The sequence below is a fragment of the Lagenorhynchus albirostris genome, chromosome 3, assembly GCF_949774975.1.
Source record: "Lagenorhynchus albirostris chromosome 3, mLagAlb1.1, whole genome shotgun sequence".
NCBI classification, from domain to species: Eukaryota; Metazoa; Chordata; class Mammalia; order Artiodactyla; family Delphinidae; genus Lagenorhynchus; species Lagenorhynchus albirostris.
This window is the reverse complement of record NC_083097.1, coordinates 57,389,379-57,408,878: the sequence shown is the minus strand read 5'-3', so window position 1 is coordinate 57,408,878 and position 19,500 is coordinate 57,389,379. Positions and strand designations below refer to the sequence as shown.

The 19,500-nt window shown below is 47.4% G+C and overlaps 1 protein-coding gene across 1 annotated transcript; it reads left to right on the top strand.

Moving 5' to 3' along the window:
* Nucleotides 1–4,693: 4,693 nt before the first annotated feature.
* Nucleotides 4,694–6,979, top strand: FOXD1 (forkhead box D1). The gene has a single exon (XM_060146117.1). It carries the CDS (start codon nt 4,885–4,887, stop codon nt 6,331–6,333), a length of 1,449 nt encoding a protein of 482 aa, XP_060002100.1. The 5' UTR covers nt 4,694–4,884; the 3' UTR covers nt 6,334–6,979.
* Nucleotides 6,980–19,500: the final 12,521 nt, after the last annotated feature.

The following is a 19,500-nucleotide window of genomic DNA, read 5'->3' as shown; positions in this document are numbered from 1 at the left end:
GCTAGAACTGGGACATGATGCTGGAAAGTTCTGCTCTGCCATTGCTGCCTCCATAACGGCCAGCGGCAACTCTCAAGAGCCTGCTTTGCTTCCTCAGCCATCACATGAGGTACCCACTTGACTGGTTGTTGTACCTTGGAATTAGCTTAGTGGCACGTGTGAACCAACATTCATGGCAGGTAATATTACACCACAGGAGAATGGTGAAGTGGAGGGCCTGGACAGCCAGAGAAACATTTAAAAATCATCTTGGGCCCTCAAGGATTTAGGACAGGTAAGAAGGCATAAAAAGTAAAAAGGATGTAAAAAGTGTGCATGTGTGTGTGTGTGTGTAACTAATTTTACCAGGAACTAATTCTGGCAGAGTCTTAACTTCTACTTTTTTTTAAACTGAAGAGTCTGAGGCAGAGTCTCAGTCTGAAAGTCTCAAAATTGTGAGCAAGTTAAGGTGACAAATCCAGAAGGGCACAGCAAAAAACAATGGGGATCCTTTGAGGATTTCTGGAATGAAAAAGGTGTAGGAAAACTAACAGACACATCTTTATTGAGTGCCTGGTGCATGCAGAGTGTTACAAAGAGCTAGGTAAGTGGAAATTCAAAAATAAATAGTAAAGGAGGAAACAACCCAAATGTCCACTGACGGATGAATGAATAACCAATATGTGGTATACATAATATACAACAGACTATTATTCAGCCTGAGGAATGAAATTCTGATACATGTTACAACATGGATGAACCTTGTAGACCTTATGTTAAGTGAAATAAGCCGGACACAAAGGACAAATATTGTATGCTTCCATTTATATGAGGTAGGTAGCTAGAATAGTCAATTTCATAGAGACAGGAAGTAGAATAGTGGTTGCCAAGCTGCTGGCGGGTGTGTCTGTGTGTGTGTGTGTGTGTGTGTCTGTGTGTGGGGGTGGGAGTGGAATGGGAGTTATTCTTTAAACTGTACAGAGTTTCAGTCTGGGATGATGTGAGAGGTCTGGAAATGGATAGTGGCAGTAGTTGCACCAAGGTGAATGTACTTAACGCCTCTGAACGCTGCACTTATAATGGCAAGTTATATGCAACGCATATGTGAACACGCACACACCGAAAAACAAAAAGCAACGAATAGAGCCCTTTTTGGTCTCCAGGCGCTTGTGTTTAAAAAAACAAGAGAAGACGCATACAGCCACAAGAAGGGCAGCGCAGGATGAAAGAACAGAGCCAAAGACAGGCAGGGACCCCGAGGCATAGCCCACTTTAGGCTGGAGTACTCAGAAAGCACTTCTCAGTAGGCATAATAATCTGTTTACCTGGCTTCCCCATGAGACATTAGTCACACCAGGAACTCTCCTTTTATTGTTACGCTCTCCAAAAACCAGAATGCCTGGCACAAAGTAGTATCTCAATACAGGCGAGTGGAAAGACTCTTGGAGAGAGAGCCCCAAATGTCCGCGTAATTTGGAAACGCGTTCATGTTCACTGGGTAAACGCCTGGGATGCTCTAGGGGCCGGAGAGAGTAGTCCAGTTTCCCACCCAGGAGCTTACGCCCCCAAGTCTGCCAGCCTTCGCCCACCAAAGGAAGTCCCTGGACCTTGTGGAGCTCGCGGTCCGGGGCCCGAGGGCAAAGGGCTGAAGCGGTGCCTCTCGAGGCTTCAGCCGCCTCCTCTGCCCCTGCGCCGCCTTATCCCCGATAACTTCGGGACGCCTTCTGGAGCGCCCAAACCGTCAGGGGAAAATATCCGAAACCTGCAATCCAGGGAAATGCCTCCAGTTGCCGCAGAGAAGGCGACGTGGGGCCTCGAGAAAGAAAAAGCCTTGCCGCCCAAAGCCCAGGGGGAGGGAAGCCCGGGAGCCCACCTGGCACACTCGTAAAACGCCCGCTGCCTCCCGCGTTCCGGCTCGGGGCCGGCTCGGGGCCAGCCCCGGGCCAGCTCCGCGCCGCCGCCAGGAGGCAGGCCTCCCCCATGAGGGCGCCGCCCGGCCCGCAAGAGCCCCGCCGCTTTCCGCGTCCGCGCGAGCTGGGTGCGCCGGAGGGGGGTCGCCGCGACGGCCCCCGCCCGCGACAAGGAAAAGTTTCTTGATCTTGTACCAGCTTGAGGGGTGGGAGTGGAGATTTCCCAGCCGAGGCCGAGAGCTGGGAGCCCATTAGGACGGAAGGCCCGCGGGTAGGGGACAAGGAAGGCGAAAAGGGGGACGCGCGGGAGAAGAAACGCTTGGGTTTCCGCGCTGGGGAATTTCACGAGCGCGGAGCTAAAGGTGGCATACAAACGTGTAGCTTAACTAAAGCAAACAAAACAAGTGGCGTGCACAAACACGAGGCTTTAGTAAAGCTCACCCAAATCTCCGTTAACGCTCTCTATCCTTGCAGCGCTTCTCCTGGATTGAAATTCCGCTCTAACCTCCAGTAAATCCTAACTAACACTTTCACCGGAGTGGCCAGAAGATAACCTGCCACGTTTTTTCAAAGGTTTTCAGGGATGAGCTCTTAACCCTTTGGGGAAGGACCTTCGGGCAAGGTTACAAACGGAACTGCAAAGTTAATCTCCCCGCCCTCCTTGGTCAGACAAGTCCACGGAGGTGGTAGCAGAACGGAACGACGGCTGTAACTGATCATCTAAAGTAACTAACGGTCTGCGAACAAATTCTTCCTCTCTGTTTCAGCTTTGAACACTTCGCCACACACCAACCCTCAGTGCAGCGAAAATCATGGTGTTTATTTAGATAACGACTGAGTACTTATAAAACTTAAACTTTCAAATGTAAGAGTGAACTCCTTGGTAAGGACTCCTGGCTACATCAACAAAGCAATGTAATGCCTGATTAATAGTGCTGATTAATGTTGGCTCAGGTTAATGCTGAGCCCATTACAATAATTAGATGGTTCAGCCATGTATCAAACGAGAGTCAATGAAAAATTATTTAGGACTTTGAGACGTTCTCATACATCTTCCAAAGATCTATGATGGACTTTATGGGTCATTTGTAACTATCACTGGTTGATAGCTGTCCTGAGCAACAAAAACTTGACTTAAAAATAAGTCGTAGGTGGGGTAACGGTGTATTTTTGAGCCTCTGTAATTGATAAGGGGAGTAATGAAACGTTTGGAAACGTGAAAACTGCTTGATCCATAATATGATATACACAAGGGCAGCTGATGATTGTTCCTACATAAAGCCATTGATTTTTGATCCTCAGTTCTTGTCAAGTGATCATTTTAATCAGGAAGCTAAAATTTTGAGGCAAGGTCCCCACTTTGAAATAAAAGTGTTTTAGGAAATGCAAAAGTCCAAAATGTATGGCTATGTATGAATTCCACAAACTATTAGGATTTTCCCACTAGCCAAAATAAAATCAGCTGGTGACAAAGATAGGTGTACTTAAAATACCATCGTATTTGAAATATTTCCACTACCTTGTCACCTGAAAAGGAAAATTGGGCTGAACAGAACTTGAATCTTCTCTTTAAAAATTATTTCGTTTCTTCTCACCAGTACCTATTGGAAATATTTAGTGGATTAAAAAAAATTTTTTTTTCTAAAGCTGGTGTGAAAGTCTTTATCATTGTAGTTTCTATTATTAAGCCTGGCTGAGTAGAGATATGTGTACACGTTTAGTAATTTATTTCGAGATTACTGTGGAGTGTTGATTAGAACGTTCCTCTTACTGATAACTATAGAATCCCTTACCCCATTATGAAAGAACTTTTAAAAGTCGTTCCTAGATGCATTTTTCTGGTGTGTATTTGGGTTTTCACTAAAAATTTCTATTCCTTCTCTGCATTCAATGGTTACCTTCTTTATTTCCATGAAATTTGTCAGATCCTCTCATTAGAGCAGCTTAGTTTAGCTGTCAAGTTTCTAGGGCATTCAGTTGCAGATAAGTGACTAAAACGCCAGCTTAACAGCATTTTTATTAACAGATGGTGGAAAACAAACGTCTTTGGAGAAGAACCGAAGGGGACAGGTTAAAAGGTCAATAAACAATTATTACTGTGCTTAAACTGGAGGGTTTCTCATCAGATTCGGTGGGGAGCCGCTCGCCCTATCTGGGGGATATGGAACAACGCAGCAGACCTCAGGGCCGTTCCCTGGGGACCACCTCAGACGACGGGGTGGTTATCTCCTGGCTGGACGGCTCCGATAGGCCATCGAGTGGTCAAACCGTCGCGTCCCGGGAGTGCTGCTGAGGTTTGGGTTGAGGGCTAATTGAAGAGGAGACTGGGAACTCTTAACTCGTGCATCGTCCCTTGGTCAGACCACCGCGGGCCTGCGCGTACTTCAGGTCTCAGCCCCTTTGGTAACGAATGGTGGGGTCCTATCTCCTCCCCCCTCTTCTCAGTTGCTGCTCCCTCCTCTGGGTGAACTTTCTCTCCCGAGCGGGGCTGCTTTCCTAGGCTTCCTTTTCCCTTGCCTCGGTAGCGCTCTGACGTGCACACCATGTGACAGGCCTCCTTCTGCTATAAGCAGAGGAAAGGTCCGCCCTCTCCTGGACTCAGCCCTCTCCTCGCCGATCTCTGTCCCTAGACTCTCAACCTTCCCGCATCCTCCCGGGCGCCCGACGCTCTGACTTGCTCGCCCGGGAGCCCCAGCACCCCCTCCTCGACTGAGCCGGCGAGGACCGCTGGGAGGGAGGAAGATAAAGCCCCCCGCTCGGGCGGGGTGCGCGCGGAGCCAAACAAGCGCGGAGGTTTTGGGGCTACCGCGGCGGCGCAGGAGTTACAAAGTCGCAGCGCAAGCCTCGGGCACCGCTGCGCAGCCCGAGCAGCGGCGGCGCCCCCCATTGTGGCGCCCCCAGGCCAGGCCAGCCGCCCGGGACCTGGGCTGGGGCGCGGCGGGAGCCCGGAGCCCGGAGCCCCTATGGGCCACCTCGCCGCCGCCGCGCCACAGCTATGACCCTGAGCACGGAGATGTCCGATGCCTCCGGCCTCGCCGAGGAGACAGACATCGACGTGGTGGGGGAGGGCGAGGACGAAGACGACGAGGAAGAGGAGGACGACGACGAGGGCGGCGGTGGCGTGTCCCGGCTGGCTGTCCCCGCGCAGCGGCGGCGACGGCGGCGCTCGTACGCCGGGGAAGACGAGCTAGAGGACCTGGAGGAGGAGGACGACGACGATGACATCCTGCTGGCCCCGCGGACAGGGGGCTCGCCGGCGCCCCCGGGCCCAGCCCCGGTGGCAGGGGCCGGGACCGGCTGCGGCGGCAGCGCGGGCGCGGGCGGCGGCGGGGGCGGCGGCGTGAGCGCGGGCGGCGGCGTCAAGAACCCCCTGGTGAAGCCGCCCTACTCGTACATCGCGCTCATCACCATGGCCATCCTGCAGAGCCCCAAGAAACGGCTGACGCTGAGCGAGATCTGCGAGTTCATCAGCGGCCGCTTCCCCTACTACCGGGAGAAGTTCCCCGCCTGGCAGAACAGCATCCGCCACAACCTCTCGCTTAACGACTGCTTCGTCAAGATACCCCGCGAGCCCGGCAACCCCGGCAAAGGCAACTACTGGACGCTCGACCCCGAGTCCGCCGACATGTTCGACAACGGCAGCTTCCTGCGCCGGAGGAAGCGCTTCAAGCGGCAGCCGCTGCTCCCCCCCAACGCCGCCGCCGCAGCCGAGTCGCTGCTGCTGCGCAGCGCGGGGGGCGCGGGGAGCGCTGGGGACCCAGCCGCCGCCGCCGCCGCCGCGCTCTTCCCGCCGGCGCCCCCGCCGCCCCCGCACGCTTACGGCTACGGCCCCTACGGCTGCGGCTACGGCCTGCAGCTGCCGCCCTACGCGCCGCCCTCGGCACTCTTCGCCGCGGCCGCCGCCGCCGCAGCCGCCTTCCACCCGCACTCACCCCCGCCGCCCCCGCCGCCCCCGCCGCCTCACGGCGCGGCCGCGGAGCTGGCCCGGACCGCCTTCGGCTACCGGCCTCACCCGCTCGGCGCCACCCTGCCCGGCCCCCTGCAGGCCTCGGCGGCCAAGGCGGGCGGCCCGGGCGCCTCGGCGCTGGCGCGCTCCCCTTTCTCCATCGAGAGCATCATCGGGGGCAGCCTGGGCCCCGCCGCCGCTGCCGCCGCCGCCGCGCAGGCCGCCGTCGCCGTGCAGGCCTCGCCCTCCCCCTCTCCCGGGACACCGTCCGCGCCCGGGTCCGGCGGCGGCGGCGGCGGCGGCGGCGGCGGCGGCGGCGGCGGCGGCTGCGCGGCTCAGGCGGCCGTGGGACCGGCCGCCGCGCTCACCCGTTCCCTCGTGGCCGCCGCGGCCGCCGCCGCCTCCTCCGTCTCCTCGTCCGCCGCCCTGGGGACTCTGCACCAAGGGACTGCCCTGTCCAGTGTCGAGAACTTTACTGCTAGGATCTCAAATTGTTAATAACGCTATGTTAGCGCGCTTGAGAGAGAGAAGGTAGGAATCCCGGCTCCTTTTTTCATCTGGGTGGTTTTGTGTTTTGTTCCCTCCTCCCGGCGCGGCCCTTCCCGACCTCGCGCCCCCATTTCACCGCTTTGGATTCTCAGATGAGACTGTCTGGCAACTGCTAGGGCGCGCTTTTCTGCTCTGCAGGTCCCTCTTATTTATGCAAAGTCGCCCTATGCTGCAGCCCCCCAACCCCGGGCGGGGAGGAAGAGGGTGCTGGTGGGGATCCGCCCTGTCTAGGCACAAGGGGCTTCCTTGACTTTGGGAAAATTTTTAAAACCTAAGCCTTTTTGAGGTCTAGAGAGTCTCAGGTCCAGGCGTTAAAAGGAAAAAAAAAAAAAAGGATCGATAATGTTCAAAAGAAGATTAATACAAAAAATAGTAAAAGTCCCGAAGAATGCCAGAGAAGCAATAGTTTTTATTTGAGAACACTTGTCTGGTGTACTTTTTCATGAAAAGAAAAAAATGATTAACATGTTTACATAAGGAAAAAAGTCAGAATTATCATTTCTTATTTTAACCTGTGTATTGTATCATAATAGACATGAGGAATTTTTATTTTGTACTTACTGCGTATTCTTTGCAAGGAGTATTGTAAATTTTGACTGGCAATTATTATTGTACTATTCTAATGTAAGATTTTTACACTTTTTTAGAAATAAATGCTTAATTTTCAAAGAAAATTCTCAAAAAGAATCGGCTTCAGTCATCCCCTTCTTAGTTTATTGTCTTTTCTGCTAAAAAAGTTTCCTTGTGAGATAAGTAGGAACCCATTATGAAATAGAAAAATAATATTTTCAAAGACAACTTAACAAAAGCATCATGCCATGATTTTTCATTTATACTTTCTAAGTCAAAACCATTACAGGAGATCAGAAATTGTTTTTAAACGACTACAAATAAAAGTTACTTTGGTATACATTTCAAATCTTATTTGATTCCATTTTGAAGAGCATTGAGCCTACTCAAAATAAAAGCCACAGATCTTTAAGATACTGATAATTTTACAGAACTTTAAAATTTATTTTTGAGTTTCTCACTCCATTTAACTGCCACTCTTTTTTGAGCACAATATTGTACATATATGTAAAAACTCTGCAACATAAGGTTATATTATAATGGAAGCAACACAAGCAAATAGGGAATTTTTGGATGAAAAATTTATTAGAAAAAATTTAATAGAACTGATCATTAGTTAAATAGCTTTAAAGTCATGAATAAGAAACTATTTACATAGATAAAATGAATTGTATTTGAAAGCTCTAGTATTTAAAACTATTTTCTTTGACACATAGGATTCCAGTAGTTGCATAAAGAAGTTTTTATCCTAAAAGGCAAACTTAACTTTGAAATTCTAGTTTAAATGAAAAACTTAGAGTATGTAAGGGAAACCTTTAATTTTTGGATAGCATACTCTTTAAAGAATAAAAATGAAATTGCATCAGGTGTTCAGTGAACTACCTATATTTATACAATTTGGGTGATTTAGGATATCTTTTTTCAGATTTTGCTTTCACTGACTACTTGTTGCAGGCAATTTATAGTTCTTTGAAAAAAATGTGAAACTCTAGTTTTGATGACTACTGATGTTGTGGGCTTCAGATAAAACCAATGCATATGTAATGTGTAATTTAAATGCTTAATATCAGTGAGTTGCAGAGGTTAAATCTGTTAATTTTTAAAAAATATCTGGACAGGTATATATCTGAAGAGCTGGAGATTTAACCTAGCAAATTAACAAAGACTCATTATAGTCCAGTATTTTGCAGTGACGTTCATTCTTGATGCCCTGTCCTTCCCTCCCTTTTTAGGGAGGAAAAAAACTGACTCTCATGGCCTCAAAATTAAGTTCTGTGTTTTTTTTTTCCTATGAGATATTAGGGAGAGGTTAAATAAGAGGTTAAAGTAAACACAATCACCCCCAAATTTACCACTAAATATATAGATATAAGTTGAAATTCGTTAGAACAAAATCTTATATGCAAAGTTACTCTTACCCTAGCCCACCTAAGGGAAAGGAGACATTGGAACCCAGAACGTTCAGATGCCACTGGCGCCCTGGGTGAACAGACGTTAGCAGGCCAAGCCCAAACCGCACAAGCACTGCTGACGGGCCTTGCAGCCTTCTGTAACGCATAAATCTGAAATGTATATCTGAAAGTAATTAGGAAGAGAGAGCGAAAGAACAAAACCGTGTGTATTATTATTATTATTTGCATGATGCTTGGATGTCCTGAAACCTGGGAATCCCGGCTAATCCCTCTCTCTGTCCAGATTCCTGCATCTTTAAAAAAGTGCGGGGACGGGCTTCACCCCCAGGTTGTCAGTGCTTTTAAGAGAATGGCAAGAAGGCCTGGGCGATCCAGCGCTGGCCTCGGTCCTGGACCCGGAGCTTCCCCCGCAAGAGCATCGTGAGCCCTGATTCCTGAGAAAAGGTAAAGCAGACCTGCCTGCCTCAGTCTCGAGTTTTGCGTCCTAATAGTTCAGCTCCTCCACCCTCAGGGTTTGGGGTTCCACCATCTTCTTTGCTGGCTCCGTGGGCCTGGCCGACGAGCGGACGATATATGAGAAAGCGAAGGCCGTGGGGCAAGTGAGGGGTGGGCCGTGGGCCGCTAAGCGAGGGCCGCGGGGCAGGCGAGGAGTGAGCCGTGGGCCGTGGACCCGGTGAGCCAGGAGAGCGGGGCGCGCCCCGTCAGGCCGCGGGGCGAGCAGGTGCTGGAACAAAGACCGCCCGGACGCCAGCTACCGCGGCCTTTGATGGGCAAGGACGTCTCCTCCCGGGGCTCCTCATTCGCATGCAAATCCAGCTCCGGTCCCCTTTTCTTTGAAGGCAAACAGAAGGATGTTTGTGTGTTTGTAGGGACGAAGCCTGCTTCAACAAGCCTTCCTCAATAGGCTGGGTCTCGAAAAATAAACCAGTTGGACAAACATTGGCCACCAGCTCTCCTCCTCCCGACTACAAAGTGTGGATTTGCTACAACTCATTAACCCGACGCTTTTCTCCCCTTCTCCTTGTTTCTTTGCTCATCAAACGCCCCCGTAGAGCCTGGAGACAAATGACCGAAGCGCAGTTGGGAGGGAATTGCAGTTAATAGGGAGAGGGATATATTGGGGCTAATGGTTCAGGCAGCTCCCGAAGAAGGACCACACAAAAAGGAGCCTCTCCATTCAGGGCTGTGTTGTGCTGTGGAGATTTAATCTGCAGCTAGATTTAGCCAAATGTTATCTATTGCGGGGGTAATGAAGCCCTTATGGATTGAATTGCTCCTTGTACCACACATGGTGTCATGACCTTAGATCATTTCTTGGTTGATTTCTTTCTTCTCTATTGGGTAATTATTTTATTTCTTTAAAATAAGAAGCTAGCGCTTCTGCTCAACAATGTGTTTCCTCTCCATCCCCATCCCGTGAATTTATTTAAGAGGCACTTACTTCCCTTCCTCTTAAAAAAGAAAAGAAAAAGAAACTGAGGAGGCAAAGGAAAAAAATCATGAGGACTTTCCCCATTTTTTACTCACTAAGGCATCTTGTTTGCACATCTCCGCTTTCTTTTCCCCTACTCAGTGGCCCATTCCTGCGTTAACTTTCTGCTGATGGAATTGGAATTTGGGGTATATTTGTTATCAGACTTCTTACAGTGAATGTAGTAAGCATCTCTTTGGGGGGAAGGTTTCTGCCCTTCACAGTTTTGTTTGTTTTTAACCCACCATTTCTTCCTCTAGCCTGTCCTCTGAGAGAGCTGGGGGAGGTGATTATTTTGATGGAATACCAGCCTGTGCCATTTATTAAAGGCTGTCTGAGGCCAGTGGCTGTGCCTGTTTTGTTTTTCTCTCTCTGGCTCTGGTGGCTCTGATTTCCTTGCTTGACTGAGGACCAAGCTTGGAGCAGCTAACAGTGTTATTACAACTGCTATTGATGGGTAGGGATCTGATGTTACTACCCAGAGCTAGGAATTAAGAACTCTAATTTTAGTTTAGAAATTCTCTGCTGGCTACACATTTTGCTCACACCTGTCTTTATAACTGACTGAGAAAAGTCATTTAGGGGCAAATTAAAGGTCATATCAGCATCAAACTCAATCCAAATCAGAAATCTGCCCAGGAAGGACCCTGGTCTCTCTGGGCTTCTCCAAGGGAGGGTAGCCCTGGGACTAATTGGAATGCCAGGGGTCCCCTTCCCTCTTTAGAACTGAACCAGATAGGCCTGGGGAGCAGAGGACAAGTGAAGTGGGCCCGGCATTGTCAGTATCCATTCTTGTCTCTACTGGTTTCCTGGTGTTGCAGCTGGGTCACACATATACACACGCAGGCATGCACGCTCATTGCCCATCAGCTGTCACTTGCCTCCCTTCTCCCCTATGATTTTGTAATTAGGCATATGCTTTTTGTTGGTAAATGTGTTTGATGTCATGGCCAGTGAAACGTGGAGTGTTTATAGGGCCACGAATGTAAATGTGTAAATATGTTTAGTGTAAAATCTGGCCCTTCGACTTTAGCAATAAATACCCTGCCAACTCGGATACAATTACATTTGACAGAAAGATGGAGAATCTGATCATGACCAGCTGCTCAGGGCTCTTTGGGGCTTATACTTTGCCAACTGAATTCACTTTTCAGATAATTTCTTTGCATGTCACATCTCTCTAATCACATCTTTCCCTTGATGTGAACAGCTTGGGCTCCCTTCTTTTTATTGTTGACCCCTCTGGCATGCAGGAAACTTCCTGGTTCATTCCTCCTGCTTCCTTTACCAGGAAACTACTGTTCAGTAACAAGCAAAAAACACACACAGAAAACAGCTGATTCTTATCATCAAGCCCCTGTTTAGAGTCCGGAGTCTCCAAGTGTGATAAGGTGGCTAGGAAGAAAAGTGAGGATAAAGACTGTAAGCGTCATATTTATAATTTTTCTTGTTCTTAGCATTATCATCCTAACTTTAAAAACTGTTTTGAGTTACTCTACCTTTTAAAAGTGAACCTTTTAGGGAATTATAATATACATACAGAAAAATGCATAAATCTCAACCACTTTTCACAAAGTGAGCACACCTGTGTAACCAGCTTCAGATCAAGAAGCAGATGTTACCAGTATCCAAGAACCCCTTTCCTGTCTATTCCAGTCACCACCCTCAGCACACATTAACTTTTCAAAAGGATTTTCACTAATACTTCTCTCAACCACATTGTGAAATAGTGAGGACAATAATTGTTATTGACCCCACTTTACAAATAAAGATATCAAGGCTCAAAAGATATGAAGTGACTTGCCCAAGGTCACAGCTACTGGGATGTCAGCATTTAAATCCCATTTTGTTGCCATTACATCACGCCGCCACTGTGTTACCATCATTGTGATTGATTAAATGCCCACTGTGGTAGGGTGATTGCCTTAGAGGTCACTGTGTAGAAGAGTCATTTATTTCTTGTACACTTTTTTGGTGTTTTCGCTAGATTCTCCCCCTTGCCACTTCCACTCAGGGCTTCCCAGAGATACGCAGCCCCTATTTTGGATGCATTTGGAATTGATAGCTAATTATTTCAGATATATCAGCTTCTTTCACCTAGTTCTACATGACACTCTTCTAATATCACTTTTTCTTTTTTTCTTTTATTTTTGCATCAGCAATCTTCTTTAAAACATCACACATACACACACACACACATACACACACACACACGGCTTACCTTTTCACCTCTGTAATATTTGTCCGTTTCCTCGGCTTCTCTCACTGATTTTTAATGCTCAGAATCTGCCAAACTGGCAGAACGTTTTGCTAAGATGCTAAGTAGGTCTTTATAACCAGACTTAGGATCACATCCTTCTCATGTGGAAATGGGAAGAGTATGTAAGGGTCAGATAAACTGATTTAACATTTAATGAGAAAGCAAATTATTTTCCCGAGACTGTGCCCTCCTCCCACTCTCGAAGAGTTTACTTTGAACAGGTGCGTATGATGTGGCTTGAGTGCGTTCTTTTAGCCCCTACACGGTTAATGCACTGCACCGGAGCCTCCTGAGGGGTGGCCCCTCCTGGAGCTCCAAACTGCCGGGCCACAGATCTCCCTAAAATGCGTTGATGGTGGTGCAGGCATCCCAGACCACCTGCTGGAATCACATCTCTCCCTTGATGTGAACAGCCCATCCTTGCCAGTCGCCACCAGAAGCCTCACTGAAGCCCAGCCTCCTCGGGCAGGCGCAGGAGCCACTACTTGTCCCTTATGAGGACATCCAGGCTGGAGTCAATGCGGGGATCGCACCTAATTGTGAGCTGCAGACCACAAAGGAAAGTGTAGGCGGTGATTTTTTTCAAGAGACAGTGCTTAATGTAAGGTAACACTGATTTTCTAGAGAAAGTGTTTTTAAAAACTCTTTCTTCTAAATTCTAGGCTGTAAAAAACAAGAAAACCCCACTTCAGGAAGAAACACAGTCTATTAAAATCAGAAGCTTTATTTAGAGAACCTGGAATATTCTAATTCTGAATTTGAAATTAGAAGAAGGTCTGGAAGGATATTTTTCTAATCTTAAAGTGAGAGTGACTCTTTTTCAAGATAGGATGTTTCCCTGTACAAAGCATGCTACCATTAAGGAGAATCTATCTAGTCCGTTAGGCGGAATGCAACTCTATGTAATGCATCCATAGGTCCAGTGAGTCCCCCAGCACTGAGAGGATCAGGCAGGCCTGGGTGGGAGAGGATGGATCTGAGGCCATGGGCCTTGCCTGGGTCTGTCTGTCCGAGAGGGAGACAGAAACAAACTACGAATTCTCTCTTAATTACAACTCTGATCAATAAAAGACTGGCAAAGAAAGGGGGGGCAGATAATCATGGCAGAAAGCAGAAGCTTCTTTTAACACTTGCTTAGGAATTCCCTTTAATATAACTAAAAGGCAGATATTTTCAGCAATAAAAGGATATGATACATTTTCTGACAAGTCAATAATGAAGGATTATAATGAATGAAAGATAACTTCGTTTTCTATTTCTATTTTTTATTATTTTTATGCAGTTTCATATATATGAAAATGACTGTGACGAGATTATATTCTGTTAAATGATTGACTGAGAAGAGGGGGGAAAAATCACAAACCAAAAAACAACAACAAAAACCCTCCAAAGCCTGCAACAGAAGAAATAAGACTCAGTTAAAAATAAAAATATTAGATCAGTTTTCACACTCATTTATAGTTTTGGCAAATGTGGTGATGGGTTTCGAGAATCAGTAAGCCAATTTATGTGAAAATACTTCGGAAAACATAAAACCTATACACATGCATGGAATGATGATTCCTTTGTGGCTTCTTTCCCACATCCTTATTCTTACAAGGAAATAAAAAGAAAAACTTCTAACCGTTGGAGTATACCCAAATCCTTAAATTAGATAAGAGAAAATTCTGGTCTCCTGTAAGACTCATCTTTCTTCAACACTCCCACCCTATCTATGAAATAAATTGTTATTTAACCCTTTCTAGAAATAATGAGAAGAAAAGAAGTGGCACTGTGTTTTCTCTTACCTCAGCCAGATGTGTATCTGGACAGATAACTTTCTCGTCCCTTCTAAAATAAACAAACCAGTGGTGTTTTAAATCCACTCTTCTAGTCTCTTGTTCTATTTCTTTTCTCTAGTTATCTATCTACTGATCATCTCTTTAACCTCTAAGCTTTGAAAAGTGGGATTAGTCTTCAGTATTTATTGAGCACCTGCTACATTGCAAATCCCTTTAGTCCCAATTTAAATGTAGGGAACAAATGAAAGAATTCCCACCACCATGCTGCCTCTGATAACAGAAACATATACTCGCACAACCAGAGGAACAAGCCATTTCAGTAGGAAACAATGGGGTGGAGGGAAGACTAGGAAGATAATTTTTTCGTTTCCCCATTTAACAGAACCATTAAAAAAAAATCCCGATCGTCTGTAAACTAAACAGAAGTTGCTTCTTGAAAATATCTTTCTAGTGTGGCAGTTTTCTCACAAAGTGCTTAAAACAGCTATAGGGGCGTATGTGGTATGGACGTAACTCAGTGCGAAACTCCTCCACGCAGAGAACTAGGAATTTGAGTTTCCTCTCAAGTTTTTAAGGCTTTCTACTAAGAGTTCACCTATCAGTCTTATCCCTAGCCACCAGTTCTTCTTCGGTGAAGAACTGAAAAGGCGGGGGAGGATGGTTTGTGATCAGGCCCATCAAAAAATGCTCAGACTACTGTGAACTGAGACTGTGACCTACAAGGAATGAGTTTATGTTCATATAGGTTTGTGAAAGAGTCAAATACAGAGGCACAGTGAAAAGCCCTAGGACACTTTTTTCCCGTTCTTAAACATTTTATTACAAATCGAAGAAAAACTTTAAAATAAATTTAAAAATTTTTTAAAGAAAGAAAAAATATTTTTCTTGTACTCTTTTATAATTTTAAACTATTTTCCACTTGCAAAAATTGTAGACACATTGATATGCAAACTCAGAGAAGTCAGGGTTTGGAAGAGTTTTTTGGTACTCAAGCATTAATCTCACCTTTAAGTTATCGCCAAGGAACTTAGGGCAGGTCACCAAGTTTGGGTCTTGTTTTTTTCTTCAAAAGGAACCAGGGGTACAGAGGACAAAAATAGAATGCTGAGGCGCTGTGTTCTGTTTTTCTATTTAAGGAATTTAATATTTCTTTGCCTTCCTCCTCTTTTCCCCCTCCCCTCCCCCCCATACCCCCCCATCTGCATACTTAGCAGGACTCAAGCAAACCATCCCCCACACGTCATTAGAATTATGTGGGACGGGATCCCTCATTTTAGGGAGTTGGTGGGTGCGAGTTGTTATTGTAACTCTATTCTGTAACTAAAGCTCTGGCATGTAATAAATCTCTCCCCAAAGACTTTTGGATCTTTGATTTGAAAAATCGGATTCCTTTTGTGGAAACAGTTGACAGGAACCTAAAAGGATTAGTTGCATTCCACATAGGATAATTTTTACTGGCAACATTTTGAAACGATTTGGTCCCTTTCAGACCTTAAACAATGTCCAGAAAAATGATCTAACGAGACTTGTATTGTTTTCCTTTGTATGTGAATCCGTTTGCCGCTTGTGCCAACGTCTCCATAGGGTTTTGACAGGGTTTTGCTCCCGAGCAGTGCACCGAATTAATTTTGGATCTCCCTGTCTACTTGGTTTGTTACTTCCTTCGGCCAGGGGCGCAGCAGTGTTTTCCCAACGTCAGTCCCTGAAATGAAGCGGGAGCGGGTGGTTTGTCTCTCGGTGGCGCCGCGTCTGGGAGGGGGCCCAGGGACCCGTCGCGGCTCGCCGAAGGCGGCGCGTCCGACGCGCAACGACCGGCCCCCTTGATTGCCGACAGCCCGGGCACCCGGACTTGGCAGGGGAAGGCGAGGCAGCGCGCACTTCCTAACCCTTCACCGTCTGATACTCCTGGGGCCCTCTGTCCACCAGGATGCGAGGCTGAAAGCGAGAGGGCGAAAAGGGAGATAATTTAGTTTCTCCTTCCTCCCTAACCACCCCCCTCACCCGAAAAGAAGCCCCAAACAAAAAACCAGGAGAGGCCTGCCGTCTCCCAGAAGACGGCCGCTGTGCTGCTGCGAGCGGGCCGCGGGCGACCGCGCTCCCCGCCTCCCCCGGCCCTCTCCACTGTTTATTTTGTTGTCAGCGGACTTATCAAGATGTTAGTTTGCTGGAGGTTCTGACCTGCCCGGGCGCTTTGGCTGCTCAGCCCGGGCTTTCCCCTCTGTTTTTACACCTGCACAAACTCCACCGCACTCCCCTGTCTGATTTATGGCCCAATTAAAGGTTCAGCGTTCTTGAAGCCACCCGCGCTGCTCCCCTCCCCGCCTCCCGCGGGCCGCGGCGAGCGCAGGAATGCGCGGGGCCGGGTCGATCCGCGCCGGACGACCGGGAGCGCGCGGCCGCGGGACGCGCTCGGGACCCCGAGGGGCGGCGGCGCCGGTGAGGGGCCTGCTCGTGGAGAAGGGCGAAGGAACCTCGCACGCACATTCCCAACAGGCGCACGCAATTAAGCCTCATCCCCAAACAATAGTTATTTCCTTCTTGGGGTTTCGTTTTTATTGGGACGAGGCGCAGCGCCGACAGCACGCAAGGCCCGGGGCGGGAGGGCAACGGGAGCGGCCACGTGGCGCGGCGGGACGCGGAGGCCCCGCACTGTCCTTCCGGTCGCGACCCCCCTACTCTCCCTCCCCGGGGCCCGCCTGCCGCGCTGCCCAGGCCGCGCCTCTGGACGGTTTTCCGGGAGAGGCAGGGGCGGCCGCGGGGCGCGGAGGAGTGGAGAGGCGGCGGGCCGGGGCTGGAGGCCGTGCGCCGCTCTTCTGCGGCCCTTCCTTCCAGCCTCTCTCCGCGAAGGCTGCTCGTCCCGAGGCCCGGAGACTCTCCCTGGAGAAGCCGGAGGTGCCCGCTGCCGGCCCCGTCTGTTCAAGGGAAGCGCGGGGTCAGCGACCGCCCAGCCCGCGAATCCGGCGGGAGCCGAGACTTCGCGGCGCGGGCGGGTTGGCTCCTGCTCCAGCCTCCTTCTTTTCGGCCTTTTCTTTCTAGAGAGAATAAAAGCGGCAACCCAACCGAAGTTGGAAGCATTGAGCATCTTCTTAACCCAACTTTGTCTTCTTTCCGTCTATCATTCCACCTTTCTAATTAGACTAATTAGGAGCGCTCTGCAGTGTCGTTAGGCCCAGGGACTGAAACGCTTAGAGGTTGTGAAAAGGGCCCTGAATGGCCACGCTGGGGGCCGGGCGGGGGTCTTTGCGACTCATTCAGCACAGAGTAACAGTGGCAACATTTATCCCTGGCCATTGAAAAGAGGCTCGATTAAAACGTTTGGGAACTAATGCCACCCTGCATCCCTTCTCTAATTAGAGGAGCCCGGGGCGATTTTGAGAACGCCAGAACCCCGCAGACACAAGTCCTATGCGCTACTGCTTTCCGCCCTTTCAGCGCAGCCGATTTCCTTCCCGGAGACAGAAGTCCGCCACCTCCCCACCTGTTGCTGGCCCGTCTTTCCCGCGCATCCCTAGCCCCTTCAGTCTTCCTAGGCTGAAGGCCCAGCCAACTGTGTTAGGACGCGCAGCGAAGCAGAGAAGTTGGGGGCAGCCTAGTGGAAAAGGCTTCTAGTTCCCTCTTAATGTCTCGGACGGAAAGCACACTTTAGCATTCGGCAGGCTCCAGATTTTCCTCTGAATGTGCTTCCTCGGTATTTCTCACACTGTCTAAGTATAGCTTGGGCTTACTCCCTACCCCACTTCTTAAACATGAAATTTCCAAGTCAAGAATCTGGGAATGGGAGTTTCAGGTGCCCTCCCTATCGACTATACTATCTTAGCCGCACACTTTGCTGTAGGAGTTCTTCACTTGCATAAGTAATTTGTACTTTTTGTCACCAGCCTTTTCTTTTTAAGAAATGTGTGTTGAGCACCTACTATGTGCCTAGACAGATTCTTACTATACACTTCAGCCTTCTTCCTTCCTTCTTAACCCATCCCCAGATATGCCTTAGGAAGCTGAACTTGACTTGGCTCAATTTCTCAAGCTGTAGATTCTATCCCCGGGGTTTATATGTAGATCTATGTAGATTTTATCTTTTTCATGGCTTAGTAGGAAGGTACCAAGACACAAGGTATTAGGGAAACAAGTGATAGAAATGAGAAATAGCAGACACATTTCAACTACAGATTTTGTGTATATGTGTGGGGTTATTTGTTCATTTTCTTGGTGGGAGGATGATATCTGATATTTTTACAAAAATTTGAAGCACATTTTGCCCTAGAATAAAGGGGATTGAGAAAGTTTGATTTCCTCTTTTCTTTTTCCTTCCTTCCTCCCTCCCTCCCTCTCTCTCTCTCTCTCTTTCTTTCTTTTCTCTAATCCTCCCTTTTGGAAAAGTGCCAGATGTACAAAGAAATATCATCAGGTCACTGTTCTTGATCTTGTTAATTTAGAAAATGGAACCTCAGCAAAATATGCTATTAACTAAATGTCAACCCACAGCATGCAAAATTCCTTGGATCCAAACTTCAAAAAAAGGAATGAACGATGTCATGTGAGTGAAAGGAATCATGGAATTTTTAAAGGCCTAAACTGATCTTAATAGATTTTTATTGCTTCCTCACCCTGCTTCACAATATTTTAACAGTTACAATATGTATGACATTGCAACATAAATCTAACTATTAAGAAGCTGGGAGGGGCAGAGAAGAGGAAAAGAGACAAGCACAGTGGTTCACTTGCGCTGGGGAAAATTACAATTTGCAAAATTTAAAATTCCTGGGAATTTTGAAGTGAGAAACCAAAATCGATTGTCTGTGATTTTTAATAATCAAACCTTATTTTTTCATTTCAGTTGCTGACAAATTTTAATTAAATAACAACAACTAAAGTGCTCAACTCCTAAGCATACAACTTGCAACTACTACTTAGATCAAGTTACTGAACATTTTAAACACCCCAGAAAATCTCTCCATGCACCTTTCCAGCCAATACCACCCCACCCTCAGCCACTATTCTCATTTCTATCACCATAGATTATTTTTAAATGTTGTTAAATTTCAGATAAATGGAATTATACAGTGTGTATATATTCTTTTGTTTGGCTTCTTTTACTCATCAGTATGTTTTTGAGATTCATCTGCTCAAACTCCTATTTATAAGACAATTTAAGTTCTAAGTCAATTCATATAGGTCAAGAAGGGCAGACACTGGAAAGCTTTAACTTACTCTGAAATTAAAAACAAACAACATTAAATTAAAAACAAACAACACCCCAATTCCACCCCCCCTCCAAAATACATCATTATCCACCAGCAGAGGTAATTTTATGATTACAAGTATGTAAGTAAACAAATATGATGAAATGTTTTACCTGCAATAACTGTTAGTTACATCATTTTCAAGATGCAATTGTGGGTAAATATAAAGAAAGCAGAAGCCACAAGCCGCTTTTGTCACTGGATTCTATTTCCTACTCACCGTTTTAGCAGTAGGAAGTACTTTGGGCCTCTTCACAAAGAATGGCATGAACTTGAGGGGGAACATAAATTGCATCCAGTTTGTTTTATCTCAGACATGCAAGTACTTAGTGCAACAGCCTGTCAAGTGCACTTTGAATTTTGTTTGAAAGTAAAGTGTTCA